This window comes from Cimex lectularius, unplaced genomic scaffold, assembly GCF_000648675.2.
Source record: "Cimex lectularius strain Harlan isolate CLEC.00 unplaced genomic scaffold, Clec_2.1 scaffold73, whole genome shotgun sequence".
Taxonomy (NCBI): domain Eukaryota; kingdom Metazoa; phylum Arthropoda; class Insecta; order Hemiptera; family Cimicidae; genus Cimex; species Cimex lectularius.
Genome location: NW_019392632.1, coordinates 1697735 through 1714422, shown reverse-complemented (window position 1 = coordinate 1714422; position 16688 = coordinate 1697735). Strand labels below are relative to the sequence as shown.

The 16688-nt window shown below is 32.6% G+C and overlaps 2 protein-coding genes across 8 annotated transcripts in view; one reads left to right on the top strand and one right to left on the bottom strand.

Annotated features, from left to right (window-relative positions):
• Positions 1-897, bottom strand: part of LOC106662748 (putative transcription factor capicua) — a 33752-nt gene extending 32855 nt beyond the window's left edge. For 3 of the 6 annotated variants that reach the window (XR_002909783.1, XR_002909784.1, XM_024230710.1), the window contains exon 1: positions 439-897. The gene's annotated coding sequence lies outside the window, so the exon portion shown is untranslated. The remainder of the gene's footprint in view (positions 1-438) is intronic. The other 3 variants (XM_024230709.1, XM_024230704.1, XM_024224530.1) reach the window with 1 other exon arrangement.
• Positions 898-1121: 224 nt separating this feature from the next.
• Positions 1122-14651, top strand: LOC106662746 (nuclear pore complex protein Nup98-Nup96). Of its 2 annotated transcripts, none has more exons than XM_014386992.2 (26): positions 1122-1311; positions 3559-3750; positions 3820-4059; positions 4129-4398; positions 4534-4710; positions 5082-5179; positions 5242-5841; positions 5934-6077; positions 6141-6364; positions 6429-6509; positions 6586-6707; positions 7970-8209; positions 8266-8519; positions 8698-8856; positions 8917-9004; positions 9071-9271; positions 9337-9507; positions 9587-9981; positions 10045-10282; positions 11457-11627; positions 11703-12189; positions 12248-12403; positions 12462-12608; positions 13914-14011; positions 14076-14313; positions 14383-14651. In XM_014386992.2, exons 1-26 carry the CDS (start codon positions 1302-1304, stop codon positions 14567-14569), a joined length of 5388 nt encoding a protein of 1795 aa, XP_014242478.1. In that variant the 5' UTR covers positions 1122-1301; the 3' UTR covers positions 14570-14651. The 2 variants fall into 2 exon arrangements, with proteins under 2 accessions (XP_014242478.1, XP_014242477.1); XM_014386991.2 differs by having other exon boundaries at positions 4129-4461.
• The last annotated feature ends 2037 nt before the right edge of the window (positions 14652-16688 follow it).

Sequence of the window (16688 nt, the reverse complement as noted above, 5' to 3'; positions counted from 1 at the left end):
ATAAACAAATGCGATGCATAATGACTTTTAAAAATTGTGATACTGATTCGGAACATCATTAATTCTTCTGATCGTAAACACAGGTTGGATGTATATGTGTATGTATAGATGTAGTTTTTCATTTTTTATTTTGATGAGTTTGTATGAACATTTTTTGTAGTTTCAAGAGATTTTTGTTTAATATATTTTGATAAGAAATTTACTATTTTTCTATATTAATTTTTGAATTTTAAAGTTGTATTTTTTATGTTAACATTTTGTTTTAAAATGGCAATTAAATCGTAATTAATGATTTTTTTTGACAGGTATCACAGGTGTGATTTATTTCTCGGTCGAGCTGAACTCCCAACGAGAAAAAATAGACAATAACCATGATAAACAAAGAGTAGAAAATAGTATTTAAGCTAGGCAAAATAGTAAAATAACGTTACTACTTACGTTTGAGATCTATCATAGAGGAGTCGAATAAAATGTAAAAACGTAAATTAAAATATTCGAGGGCTGTTGTGGAGCGAGCGGAGCGAGGGAAAAAGTCAACACAATAAACTGTAGGGGAAAAAAAGGAGGAAAAAATCGACCAGAGTGGCTGAAGGTGAAAAAGGCGTAAAAAGAGTCAGCGGAAGGAAACGCGAGGGCGGCCCCGGCCCGAGCCCTCGAGGCAAGACGTCAGTCTCGGCTTTACGACGAAATTCAACACGGATAAAAGTGAAATTCCTCTGTGAAATATTGACATCCGATCTAGGAGAACCATAACATCTTTTCCCTTCCCTTCTCACTCCCCCCGGCCATGGATTCACTTCACAAAGAACGGATTGAATGAAAAAAGTTACGGGACGGCTGATTGGCGGTCGGTCTCGGGGAGCCAGGGTCGCGGATGGTACGGGACACCCGATTGGTCCGCCGACGGCCACAGGCACGACGCCACCGCCTCGCCTATCACACGCCCTTCAAATCGTTATTACGACCGATTTTACAAAAATAAAAACGAAACGTTCGAATAAACTCAAATTCAAAAAACTCCCAATTATACAATTTTCCAAACCAGATTTCTAAATTTATTTCTCATTTTGGAGAAAAAAAACAAAATTCAAAACGCCTCCTGGTCAATGTGACCTGGTCGGTGATCCAACGGCACAGGTTGTGCTCTGCGTTCCTCTTGAAATTCGCCTAGCTGGCCGTCGTGAATTATTGTTATGCCTAAGCCTTAGACACTCTTTTCTCTTAACGTATTTACCATTTACTCGCCTTAAAAAATAAAAAATGAAAATTATCTGTAAATAGACAAGTCAGGATTGCAAAATATGTTTCAAGGTAATTAACAAACTATTTATCAGATTTTTCTTTCCTGCATTAACATTCACATACACCGAGAATTCCTTCAAAAACAAGAATTTATTATTTCATAAGTTTTGGGTCATTCAACCCTTTCCTTTGCATTAACTTAATAAAATAACATTTCCATATTTTTAATTGTACGTTATACAAACAGAGCGTCATTTGTATCTAATGAAACGTTTTGTATTTTTTTTTTTTTTAATACCTACAGTTGTACAGACGACCTTTGGTATTTTCAACTTCAAAATAAACCTCATAGAAAATATTCAATTCGTAAAGAAAATGGAACGGCTACTTATGAACCTTGTGTAATTCATGATTAAAACTGATTTTGCCTTCACACGTTTTTATAAAACAAACTATACACATTACAAAATGGCTTTTTATAAATAATCAATAAACATACAAGAGTTTATTTCATTAATTAATTATTGTCAATTAACTCGCAGTACAAGGTTGAGTTTAACCTAGTTGTGTTTACATTTGCGTTTACCACGTTATAGCAATAAATCGTTACAAAATAGATTTTAATGTTATTTGAAACTTTTTAAAAACTTATTTGTAAGAGGATGATTTATTGGAAAAATGTAAGCCTTTGGTTTAATTTATGTATTTAAATTTAGATCTTGCATTGTGTATTCAGTTGTCTATTTCTTTTGAATTGGGATGCCTTCCTTATTATGCTAATCATAATAATCTAGTTAATTATACTTTTTCTCCAAGGGCTTGGTTCAAATGAAAAAGCTAGTGTCACAAGCGGGATTCGAACCCTTAACTGGCATATTCAGCCATTAGTGGGTTCGAACACTTTCATCTCAACCAAGATCTTAGATAAAAAGAATAATTAATTACAATTATAATCGTTGTTATCTGATTACCTAGATATTTATTCAAAAATATAATAGAAAATGTTTGGATTGTATCATATCGATCAAATCACTTGAAATTTAATGATTAAATGTTGTTTTCGTTTTGTTTTTTTAAACCTACAGCGTATACAGAACACTTTTTGTAAATGATGATTCTATTCACAGATTTGTTGTTTACAACGATTCACATTTCGAGCATTAAACTAAATCATTTCTATACAAGACTTTTGGCATCTTCAACTTCATAAAAATCGTATAGAATTGTTCAGTTATTAAAGAAAGCGGAACATTGTGTATGAAGTTTGTGTGTAATTCATAAGTAAAACTTTCATTTTGCCTTCACGTGTTTTTATAAAACAAACTACACCTAAAAATGGCTTCTTAAAAAAAAAAATAATAATATAAAATCAAAACAATGTTTCATTAATTAATTATTGTCAATTAATGCACAGTACAAATTTGCATTTAAATTTTGTTTACATTTGTGTGTACTTTACCACTTTATAGAAATAAATCATTCAAATACAAGGAAATTTAACATTATCAATTAGATTTAAATTTTATTTGAATGATTTTAGGAAACTGAGATAGCACTTATTGAATTTTATATGAAATTGGGTTTTGGTTTTAGATATTGCAATGTGTGTTTAGTTGTCTTATTTTTATTCTAATTGGGATGTCTTACTTATAATTCTAATCATTTTCAATTGGACCATCTTGACATTTATTAAGTAATATAATCGTGAGATGATAACGATCATCTTGGTCTTCCTATCATCGCAATTGATCTGTTAGCAGTGTTTTGCTATCTCCAACACACAGAAGAAGCTGAATGGTTGAAATGATGCGTTTCGCATAGGAATATCCAAAACAACAAAATCTAGATTTGAACCATGAAGTATTTTTTTAGATCAAGGAGAATTTATTGTTGAATATTTTGTAGCCCCAAAACATAAATGTAAAAGTTGTTAAATTGTTTTCAATGTCTTTACTTTATCCGGTTTAAATATCTAAAGTTTGTGCATTAAAATCCCAAGACAGTACTTAAAGATCAGATTTTCCTTCGTTACAAGGAGAATTAATTACCTCTGTACTTTAACAAAATTCAGATGAGAAATTTAATTATATTTCTAAAATTTATTATGAGTTTGTAAAGAAATCTTCCATTGGAGTTTGTAATTGAGTTTTAATAAGCACTACTTTTGTTTTGATAACTTATTGTTATATTTTACAATATAGATTTTCTTTTTTTTTTTCTTTTGTATCATAAAATAAATATTTGTCCTGTTGTGCTGTTGCTTGTAAATTAACAAATTTGATTTTTTTTAAACTTATTTATTTATTTTTTTAACAGCAAAAAGTTCACCATTCGGCCAAACACCATTTGGGCAGCCATCTACTACAGGCTTTAGCCCTCCTGTTTTTGGGTCAACGCCAAACACCGGTCTCTTTTCTGGAGCAACAACTCAACAATCTGGCCTATTTGGCAGCAGTACAGCAACCCCGGCATTTGGGCAAACCCAAACTACAACCCCAGCATTTGGTGGTAAATCCACTGCATTTCTGTATAAAACTAAAATATAAAAGTGTAAACACATTTTTCAACTTTTATTAGGATTTACATCCACTAGTTCGGGCACTGGTCTTTTTGGCAACCAACAAAATGTATCAAGTGGGTTATTTGGATCCAGCACGACACCAGCTTTTGGGCAACCGAAGCCTGCTTTCGGTGGTTTTGGGACTCAACAAACTGGTGGATTATTTGGGCAACAGCCACAACAGAATCCAGTTCAACAGACTTCCCTATTCGGCCAGCCAGCTACTCAATCTGCTTCCGGACTTTTTGGATCTTCTAGTATGTTCTTACTGCATACAAATATTTTTTTTTCTTATACATAGTTGTTATAATAAATACATTTTATAGGCTTTGGAGCTGGTACAGCAGCTGGAGGAACAACCATTAAATTTGTACCGGTCACTGGCACTGACACCATGTTGAAAAATGGCGTCAGTTCAACAATTAATACAAGGCATCATTGTATAACTTGTATGAAAGAATATGAAGGAAAATCATTAGAGGAGCTTAGACTCGAAGACTATTTGGCTAATAGAAAAGGCCCACAACAAGGCGTTCAACCTGGTCTATTCGGTTCGACCAATCAGCCTTCCCTTTTCAGCACCAACACCAATACAGGTACGACATCGACAAGTCTTTTTGGTGGAGAAAATAAAAGTTTGTTTGGTGGAACAAATCAAGGTATGCGTTTTTAATTTCCATCTTCTTGAATTTGCGGGTTATTCATAATTTTTTCCTTATTCTGTTATATAGGGTTTGGTACGGGAATGACTAACACTTTTGGGGCAGGAACATCAGGTAGTGCATTGTTTGGTAAGCCATCAGGAACAGTAACAGCATTTGCAACACCCGCTTCAACTACATCAAATACATTTGGTTTTAACACAAACACAACAACCAATCCTTTTGGGGCTCAAAAACCATTTGGTGGTGAGTTTTATTCGTCTTTCCCCAATAATTAGCATACCGTTTAAATTAAAAGGCAAAAGAATCTTCTCCTTTTATCATGTTTTAATTTTAAGATATAAACAAATTTATTATGTAATTCTCAAATTTTTGGTAGGATGTTACTTTCTCACTAAATATTATTATAAAAGAGAAATCGGTTTTTTAATACATTTTATTATTTGTAGCTTGACAATCTTGACACCTTAATGTCTCATATTATATTACAACTTTTAAATTTATTTGAGATATAGAAATATTTTTTGCCTTATTCCTATATTATATCCTTTGTGTCCATGTGGAAGAAACGGCTTAATTTTTATTTATGTATTTTTTAATGAAATAATGGATTTCAGCTACAACTCAGCCTGGATTATTTGGCTCAACATCCCAACCAACCAGCTCATTTGGTACTCAGCAAACAGGATTTGGAACAAGTTTTCAAAATCAAACTGTAATTGAAATTGTGCTTTTTGTAAATTATTTTAAATTTATAAATGTATAATTAATTTTTAGGTGCAAAATGGTGGTATTTTTGGACAAAATAAGCAACCATTCCCAATGGGAACAACAAATGCGTTTTCCTTCAATCAGCCAGCTAGTTCAGGAACATCAACATCTATATTCGGCAATAAACCTGCCACTTCAGGTTTCGGTACATTTGGATCTACATCCACACCTGGAACGGGATTTACAGGAACAAATTTTGGTGCTACAAACCAAAACACATCTTTTGGAACTAATTTTAAAGCACCTGGCACGACTTTTAATTTTACTACGCCAACAACAAACACACTTGGCGGTGGAGGTCTTTCCCTTGGTGGAGGATCATCACTCTTTGGAAACACATCCAAACCTGGGGGGTTGTTCAATCAACCAAGCACAGGTCTTTTCAGTGGATGTTTAGGAAATACCAACAGCAATTTCAATACAGGTTCAACTGCTCTGGGAGGATTAGGTGGAACTCAACCATTCAGCTTGGGCAGTGGTTTTGGTACAGGACAGAATACTAACCTAGGTACACAATCAGGGCAGATGAACAGTTCCATCAATCATCTCATGGTATATGGATCTAGCCCATTTGGGGACTCGCCCATTTTTAAAAATCTTCTAACTGTAAGCATTTTTTTCTTAGTATTTTATAAAAAAAACTGTGTCACTTTTCTCTCTCAAAGTAAAAGACACTTTAATTCAATAAAATATTTCAGCCAACTGGAAAGGCGGATGAACTGATAAAGCCGACAAGCCCAGCCACCCAAAAAGCTCTCATATCAGGACAAAATTACAAAATATCTCCAAAAAATAACACCAAAATAAAAGTAAAATCTGTTGAATCCAACTATCTAACAAAGGTATCTTTATATTCAAGCATTTTATAAAATAAGAAAATATTGAGTTTATTTTGTCTTCGGCAGAAGTCACTTTTTGATGGCCTCGATGGAGAGGAGGAAGCGACAAATGAAGTTCTGGGTCAGGCTGTAAGACCAAGTCCTAAACGTCTTATGTTCAAGCCAAGATCACTAACCGACATATCAATAACACAACGATCGAGCCTCCCTGGTGCTTCAAATCTAATAAATGAAATGTCACCAGTGATAAAAACAAGTCCAAAAGTCATGTTTAAAACAACTGTGTCCAGGTAAGTATTCTTGAAATGATAGATTTTATTTAGTTATTTATTTTTATTCTGCTTTACCGTTTAGCAATTCTCCAGCTGATAACAGTCCTCACGTAAATTTAATGAAAGCACAGTCAACACCTAAATCCTCACTAGTGACTAAAAAGTAAGTTATTTGTGTTAGTTTTTATGTTAAATACTTTACTTCAATAAGTTGCTAATGAACATTAATTATTTTGTAGGACTGATTCTACAAATTTTGATAATACAATAGAAGAGTTAAGATCAAAAAGTAATACTTCAAATCCACAAAATGTTTCAAGTACAGACAATAAAGATGTTTTATCTACAACTTCTAGCTCAGGTATTTTATACAAGAAAAAAAAACACCATTTATATGTATTCTGGGGTGTGTGCATAAGTTTTTCGCTTTTCAGAAAAAAATCAAACTTTTAAAATATAAATGTATTTATTTTTTAATCCAAAACATAATTTCCTTAGTTTTCTATAACATACTGCAATGTTCTGGTAGCAGAAATATCCACTTTTTGTAAAATTCTGATGTCTTAGACTAGAAGAAATTTGTAATTCCTATTTTCAGTGTTTTCATTCAAAAATTCCCTACCTTTTAAGTGGTTGTGTAAGGAGTGGAATAAGAAAATATAGAAAGGGTCTGGAGAGTAGAGTATAGGAGGTGAGGCATTTGTTGCCAGCTTACATTTTACTCTGTGTGAGGCCTGTGTTGTCAAAACAAGGCGTTGCGTCTATTTACCAAGGCTGGATGGTTGTCCTTCAATGCCGACCCAAGGCACACTAGGGGTTTGATTGCATGGTATAGTCCCTACTAGGTTATTCCTAATATCCCAGCAAACAGACAATAAGACTTACAAGGGGGGCAGTCCTGCTCTCGTCGAATATGGCAGAGTTTCATTCTTCTTGAAAACAGTCCTTCAGCGTTTAACGTTTTATAAAGGATACAATTCTCATCCCCTAGGAAATAAACTCTTCCCATGCAACAAGCCTTTCCTGATGTTTCACAAGTATCCTAGTGATCGGATTTTTCTTTCTAAAGTTGTGTGATGACATGAAATCTCTGATAACTCTGCTAAAGTTAATTTGCCCTCATCCTCCACTGCCACTAATAAGTTGTTACTTTTAAATGCTAGGTGTTCCACAATGAGGCTGGTCTTTGATTGGCCTCTCTCCATTACAAAAAAGTCAGAACCACTGTTGACACATTCAGTCAATACGTTATCACTGTAAATACTACATAAATTTCAACAGGCATCCGCCGCTCTTTTCCCGAGATCGAACTTTTATAAGCCTAAAATTAATTCTACCTGCTTCCATGCACATCGCAGTTTATTTTAGACTCTTTTGGGATCAACTACAGTTAACAGATAATAATGGATCATCTTTATAAGGATGAAAGTTGACATTTAAAATTTAAAAAAAACTTATTCCAACATACGTATATGTTGATAGATATGCACCAAAATTTTACCTATTTTGATTAATTTGCTGTGTGCTATGCTATAGATTAAAAAAGCTAGATTTTCACGTTTTAAATTTACATTTGTACTTTAGTCAGAATGATTTTTTAATCATCAATTTTTTTTATTATAGATTCAGAGATGGAAGATACTGTACCACCGGAAATGGATGGCACTACTTCAGAGCATCCGACAGGAATAGTTTTAAGAAGATTAGGTTACTATACAATACCATCATTGGACGAGCTGGCCGAACTCATGGATAATGAAGGCCGGTGTATCGTTGATAACTTTACAATTGGTAGACTGAATTACGGCAATATATTTTATCCTGATTCCTTTGATGTCGCCGGACTTAATTTAGATGAAATAGGTAATATAAAGTTTATTGTTGGCATCATCAGAAAAATAATAACTTTATCTCTTTAGTTCATTTCCGTCACAAAGAAGTTGTTGTTTATCCCGATGATGAAAAAAAGCCTCCTGTAGGCAAAGATTTGAATCGAAGGGCCCAAGTGACATTGGACCGAGTCTGGCCTGTTGATAAAACGACAAGACAGCCTGTAACTGATCCAGTTAGGATTTCGTTGTTAGATTACGAGCGTAAGTTGGAAAATGTTTCAGCAAAACATGGCACGAAATTTGTTGAATATCGTTATCAAACTGGTTCCTGGGTCTTCAAGGTAAGGACACATTTACAAAAGTTTTACTCTTATTTAATCTAAAAACATTAACAATAAATACAACTCATTATAATAAAACATTCATAAGGTATAATGTCACAAAAAATATATTAATAAATGTTAATAATATACTACAAATAAAATTAATAAAGTTATGAATTTTGTTGATCATCAATAGGTTGATCATTTTTCAAAATATGGTATAAGCGATTCTGATGAAGAAGAACTTCCAGCTAATCCACAGATGCCAAAAATTCAAGATAGCCAGCAACTTCTTATCAAACAGCAACAGCAAGCAGCAAAAATTCCACCATCCACCTTACATTTTCAAAAACAGGTATACTAAAATAATTTTTTGATATGTCAATATTTGTTTACCGTAACTGTTTGTCCTTAGTTAAGTAGTAATCTAACCTCAACTGCCATGATGTTAGGTGAAGAGGATGACGATATGGATGACGGTATTACAAATCCTTATGACCTAGGTTTGTAGTTACAAATTTTGTGATCATAAATCTTTACATAAAAGTTATTTATTTTTTATTTTATAGACGGAGATCTCGAAACTTCATTAACACTCTCGCAGAAATATGCAAAAGAGCTGAGAAAACAAAAGGAGCTCCTGTCTCATGAAAGTATAGGAGATAAAATCTTTAGTCCTACAAGTAACTTAGCTAAAGAATTGGGATCTTCATCACATAAAGTCCAACTTATGAAGGCATCTTTCTTTGACCGGGGAGACTTTGAAATAGGTTGGTAAATACTTCAAGAAAATGTCGAAACTTTTCTTAGCACATATTAATTTATTTGTTTTTAGATGGAGAATTTCTCAAATACGAAGATATGGATCAGCCAGTCAATTTTCAAGTCAATGGCTTTAGTTTTGATGCAAAGAAACTTACACAGGCTTATAAGTGGTATAGACAAAATGAAATGTTGCTCGGGGATGATCTTGATCCTATGGAAGACAAAATCACTTCTCCCTCTGGTATATTTTTTATATATCTTTTTGTTCCATGCATTGTAGCTCACTGTCCAGTCAATAAATAAATATATTAACTTTTCAGATCTATGTCGTTCAGAGTCTCCATTGGCTGAGAGTGAAGATAACAGAGCCGTTCAAGAATTTTCATTTGTTGAAGATATTCCAGAAATTGATGAGCAAATATCTCCTAAAACTTACGTATTAGGACAAAGGATTTCTGTTCTCCCATACATCAAGTCGTCTTGCAGCCTTCAAAACTCTAAATGTCTCGTCGACATGTCAATTTTCCGTGGCAGGGGCTTCAAGGTCTCGTGGGGCCCACGTTCACAACTTATTGTGCTCAGCAGTGAAAATTCTAACTCAAAAGAATTATACATGTCAATAGATGGGAGAAAAACTGATGACAATTCATCTTATGTTCTCGAACGGCACAGTCTGTACGATGTTAATGCTAAAAGTGCTGATGTTACGTTTGAGGTCTGTTTCTGAACATGTCAGTCGACAAAAACATTGTAATAACTTGTGCATGATTTATTTTAGGAGACAGTGTTACAACATCTAGAAGTTACTTATTCACAGAGCATTCTGAATGATAACAATGGAAATCCTCATTTTACATTCAAACCTGGAACTGGCACACTCCAAAAACATTTCATCGCCTCTAAAAAACTGGTGGAAAGGTTATCAGACCAAAAGAAAAACTATGTAAAAAAGTATTTACAGTTGTCATGTCATGTGTGGGGTCTTTGTGTAGCTCTGTGGGGAGATCTTGAATGTTGTAAGTTTGGCATAATTTCACAAAAACCATTATTTTTACCTAATATTCAAGAGTATAGCTTTTGGCTATAAATTTATAATTATTTGGAAAAGTCGTAAGGAGCGGTCAACAACTTCAACAAATAATTGAACGACCGGTCAAAGTGACCGTTAGTCAATGATTATTTAGAGATTGTGAGACTGGATATTCCAGTGACGTTGATATCCTGTCACCTCCCAAAAAAAGACAAGTCTGGTCACATTCACTATCCCAGAGTACTCTTATTTTGTTTTAAAATAATTATTTGGAGATCGTGAGATGCTGTCTGGTGTGACATAGGTTTTAGAAAAACATTTTCTTTATCGTGCCAACATTTCAATCTTTATCGATATCATCTTCAGGGCTCAAAGTGTTTGTTTTCTGGGTAGATGTGTCATTCTTGTTTGTTCTGTTGAGAGTAATTGAATCATTGGTTGTTTAAACAAGAAGTTTTTCTAAAACCTATGTCACGAAAATGTTCAGAAGAATACAACATCGAAGCCAACAGCAGAAAAAATTAACAATGGACAAATAGTTAACTGACAACAGCACCCAGTTGCTTAGTAGTAAGTTGCACCAATTTTTTTCTTCAAGTGTTTCTGTAACAGTGTGTGGTGAGTAGTGACTGTTAATCGATAATTATTCAGAAATCGTGAGATGCGGTCTGGTGTGATGTAGGTTTCAGAAAAACATTTTCTTTATCGTGCCAACGTTTCGATCTCAATAAAACCTACATCACACCAGACCGCATCTCACGATTTCTGATTAATTGTTTCTGTAACAGTGTTCAGTAGACCTCATATGTGCTTCCTTCTAAATCCCAAAATTTATGGTCCATATTTTTCTCATGGTTGACATCAGTATTGGGAGGTGTGTGGCAATAAATTAGTAGGTTTAGGTTTTGCATACATCTCTGCCATGTTTCTTATTTACGGCATGTTTGAGAATACTGAAAGCTCAGGGTCAATGATGATCAGATTTGACGATGAGGGAATTTTTTGTTGATGGTTTCTAGAATAATCAGTAGGGATTTTGATGTTAATTAGCCAGGTAGTTTACTAATTCATAGGCTTTTTTTCTAATCATTTACAGAATAATGATATTTAATTGTTCCATAAGTCCCTAACCAACCCTAAACAGTATTTTTATTTTTTAGCTGAAGATAGCCATGAAGGTATAATGCAGCGAAAGTATGCAGTTTCCAGTTGGCTTGAAGATGTTCTTTCAAGTTATTCCGAAGAAAATGTAATAGATGAGAATAATACAGTTTTTGCTTACATGACAGCTCATAAAATCGATAAAGCTTGTGAAGAGGCACAGAAAAAAGGTAAATTGTTTATAAATGTAAATTCTTATCTTTCTTTTTGCCTGTGGATTTTTTTAATGTGTTCGTTTTGCAAAGGTGATCATCAACTTTCTTTGCTATTGTCTCAGTGCCAGAGCACTCCAGAAATAAGAGACATGATTGAAAAGCAATTAATTCAGTGGAGGGAAACAGAAGCTGACAAACATATAGACATTCAGAGACTCAAAACTCTGATGCTCGCAGCAGCCCTTCCTGTCCACAGGACGAGCAGTCAGACATTGAATGCATGCGAAGATTTAAATTGGCTACAGGCTTTTGGAATTCACCTTTGGTATATTAATTCAAGAGTTGCATCTGTGACCGATGCTTTGTTAGCCTATGAAAATGCTTATAAGAATGAAGGCTATGCTTCAAAACCAAAACCACATTATGAAGATGAATATGTCATAGAAACTAGCCATGAAAAGGAAATTAATGATATAATTTATCATCTCTTGAAATTGTTCTCGGCCAAATCTCATCCTCTTGAACAGTTGTTGAACCCAACAACTTACTCTCCAGAACCTCTAGATTATAGGCTAAGGTACAGAATTTACAAAATTTTAAGTAATATTTTATTAATAATTTTTCTTTCTTTTTAGTTGGTTTCTGATGAGGACACTAGTAGAATTGGGATATGCCCATTTATCATTGTATGCTATGTCATTAATTCACATTAGCTTCTCAGCTCAGCTTGAAGGAGAAGGACTATGGCATTGGGCCGTCTTTGTCTTGATGCATATTAATGATGAAGAAATGTAATAAAATTTTGTTTATTAAAAATAGGTTTGTTTGTTAATTCTTAAAATATTCTAGGAGGGAAAAGGCAGTAAAGGACATAATAAGTAAACATGTATCAATTGAAGACAATGATGAAAAAGAAATGTTTCTCATGCAAAAGTTAAATATTCCTTCTGAATGGATCTATGAAGCCAAAGCGATACTCGCTTTAAGTTTAAAAAGGTAATGTTTAAAAACATTAAAATAGATTTATTATTAAGGGAGGGTCAACCGATTCGGATTTTTTCTTAATCTTTCCATTCTTCTTAATATCTGTGAACTAATAAATAGTCTGATAACTACACGATTACTTTCATTTTATTCACGGTTTTCTAATGAACATTTTGATGTAAGGTTAAATGCATATACAGTCTTTATAATATAAAATCCAAGAGGCCACAAAAATTATCAAGATGTTTGAATTGTCAATAGGAAAATATCAAATTATTAAGAGTTGATATGCACTTTTACAAGTTATAACGAATTGTACATGTATAAAACATTGTAAAAGAAATGAAAAAGTGGAAATAGATCAACTATAAAATTGAACATTGGCTATGCATTATTTTAAAAAGATTTGGAGCTTTTTTTTTTAAATTGCCTCTGATTCTTAAAATTCTGAATGCACTTTTTGTGGTATACTGTAACATTTCCGTAGGACTTTCAGACCTACCTGTTATATTTGGATTTATCCATTTGTAGATACCATTCAGATCTGGCTGTACATTTTAATTTTTTAATAGAACACGTCTGGTGCTCAAAATTGTAAATCCTTCATGCCAAATAATAACACACAAAAAATCAAGTTTTATAAAAATAAATTAAACTTTTTGGTAAACGTATTTCTCAGGGCCTGAATTTTGTCTACAAAAAAGTACGTGGCAAAACCTTGACCAAGAACCTTGTTAAATTAAAAAAAGTCAAAATATTAAACAAAGAAAAAGGAACATGAAGGGCAAAAAACTTTTTTGTGGGGGGGAGTGGTAGGGGGATTTTGACCATTTTTTGTATCTCTGACTTTTTATAAATTAAAATTGTGAAAAGTTTACTTTAATACTGTGTTGTAAGTTCTGTTTAATTTAGCAATAAAGATCTATTAAAAGGAATAAGACAATTTTAAGGGGATCTACCAATTTTGTTGTTAAAAGTCATTTTAAAAGTTAAGACAATTTAAACAATAAAAATAATCCAGAATTTTTCTGCATTGTTTGGTGTAAAAGATTTGCACTTTTGGCCACAAAAGGTGCTCAATATATTTTTTTTTAAACTAAAAATTAATAAATATGACTATTAAATGTAGATTGATTCTTAGAGTGTACCTAGTCATCCAGATCTGACTGCTGATGCATAGCAGTGAGAATATGCAAACCATAATCAAACAATAGGAATGCTCAGTCTTGTAGACCACATAACAATATACCTTCTAATAAATATTAAATTGACTTTATTTTGCATAAAAATGTGTTTATTTATTTTTTTTTTCTCTAGATATCATGCGTCTGGCAAATATTTTTTGAAATCTCACAATTGGAATCAAGCTCATAGTGTGATTATGAAACACATTTATCCAAAAGCGATAATATTATGTATGTTCTTATTTAATTTGATTGTTTAAAAATAATAAATGATGTATTAACGATTTTATTTTAGCAAACCATGATTATTTGGAAAGTCTTTTGAATGAACTCGCCATCGATGAGCGGCACAAGGAAGTAACTAATTGGAATAGAAGTGGATATGTTGTGCTGAAATACCTCCGACTGATGAAGAGGATGGGCGATTTAGTCTCTAGCAAGAATGACGATTACAAAATAGGGACGCTTCAGATTGAACTTCAAGAGCTCTTTCTTGGGCTGAAACTGTTCAAACGTTCCGATCCTCTTGAGAAGTATATCTTATTTTACTTCAATACACATATAAAATTCGCATATATTTACAACACTTCATTACATTACAGGTTGAGTCTGGAGGTGATGGCAAAAAGAACTGTTGACCTAGCACTTGAAATAGCGTTGTCCTTCCATGGAGTCGACACACCGGCTGTCTTACAGTTTACAGAGTTTATGCATGATTTGCCAATGCCACAGGAAGACAAAACCGGGAAATGGCTTACCGTTGTTGAATTTTGGAACAAGGCAAAATGAATTTTCTTGTTGTTGTCTTTTAAAATTCCTAATATAACCATTCTCACAATTTTACCTTAAAATAATAAATGTGTAAATATTTTTTTAAATGTTATTTTCTTAGCCAAAAAGTTAAAAAGTGTCAGTGTCATGTTTTGAAACAATTTTGTGTCTTGTGTAAATAAGTATTTGTTATAGTATATCAATTTTTTCTTTCATTTATAAATTTTCCTAATAAATGAAACACGACAACAATGTGAATACTGTTGTTTAAATAAATGAGCATAACAAATTGTGTTTTCTAACTTTTCAGTCCTTCATTTTTCTTTTAACCCCCTTTAAAGCTAGCCACACAGGCTTTGACCATTACTATGCAACCAGAATATCTGTGAAAAGACATGGACTGAACGTTGAGTAGATTAAATTATTCATTAACTCCTCAGCGGACACCTAGTGGTAATGTGTACAGCAATGTCATTTTTATTGAATTTTTGTTCAGATTGCACAAAAAGTTTTTAGTATTTGTAATCTACCTTTTCAAATTTGGGAAGAAAAAACATTTTTTACTTTTCTTTATCTCAGTCGTTAAGAAGCTGTTAAAGAGAAAACTCAAGCTTTCAGATGTGAAGAAGTTTTCATAATGTAAATATAATAAACTTTATTTTGTGTTAAGGTAATACGTCTTTTGGTTATAACTGTGATTAAGTTTTGTAATTTGTTGGTTTGATTTTTAGGTCAGAAAATTTATATAATAAATCTAAAAAAATCTTGTATCTCCAACAACAGTACGGATGAATCTTAATGATTTTTTTGTAGATGTTATGGTTATGAGTGACAACAAAGTAATACAAGACAATGTTATGACAGCGAATCGGAGTGATCGACCAGTGAAGATGAAGTAGAAAACAATGATGAAGGAAAGCATGTAATAAATGCTTCAAAAAATATAAAATCTAATCCAGACATGTTTAGCAGTCATAATTGATCATATTAATTATTTCAATGAATTATTCTTTTTATCTAAGGTCTTGGTTGAGATGAAAAAAGTTAGTGTCATAAGCGGGATACGAAACAAAAAGCCGAAGGTCATAAGTTCAAATCTCGCTTGTGACACTCTCTTTTTCACCTCAACCAAGACCTTAGATAAAAAGAATAATTAATTGAAATAATTAATAACTCTTGTATTTCTTTATAAGATCGTTAATGGCTTTATTAACAATGAAGCTCTTGTTAGCCATAAATTTCCTGCTCCTACCTACTGTGTGCATAATGCTTCCCCCATTTGTACACTGACTTTGCTTCATCTAGGTTTGCGCCCATGTCTCAGGCACACGGGTACAATGATCTGGACCTATTTTTCAGCAGAAGCCTGGGATAATTTAAAGAGAGAATAAAGAAAATCAAATAGTCTGCATTTTTAACTTTTTTTCTATATACACCACTTTTCTTTACTATTATTGTATTTTAATTTCCTGCCTTTATGAGATATTTCTTTTTGAGAATTCGGTTAATTTCATTATTCTTGTCATGATTGTTTTATTAGTATTGTTGTTCCTTTATTATTATGTCTACTATATAAAAGGTCAAATGATTGGCAAAAAGTTAATATGTATATGCAGGGCAAATGTAAAACAAAAGGAAGTCATAATAAGTATCCCACAAATCATAAGGCAGTACTGAAACTATACAACATTGTATATTGTCTCTATATTGGATGTACATACAAAAATGGGTTTTATTCTAATAATATATTGAAATTTCTTGTATATGTATTTGTAAGTTTGATCATGATGTGAAGTTAGGAAAATACATATCTGAATTTTCTTCTTGTACAAGCAGTTTAAACTGAAATACATATAATTATAAAAATAATGAAATATAGCATAATAATTATGATTGAATATGTAAGAAAACACAATAAATAAGAATAGAAAAAGCATAAATTAATTAATAAAAGTCATTTTGTCGATTATTGTTTGCTTTTATGTAAGGATATTAAGTAATATATTTTTTTAAATAAGGCCAATATATAATGAAATATAAACACAGTTTTGTATTAGTTTTTTGTTTATTTTTATTACTTTGTTTCAATAAAAAAATATAGTTTTCAGGACTACATCAGTCATCATAACCACACTGA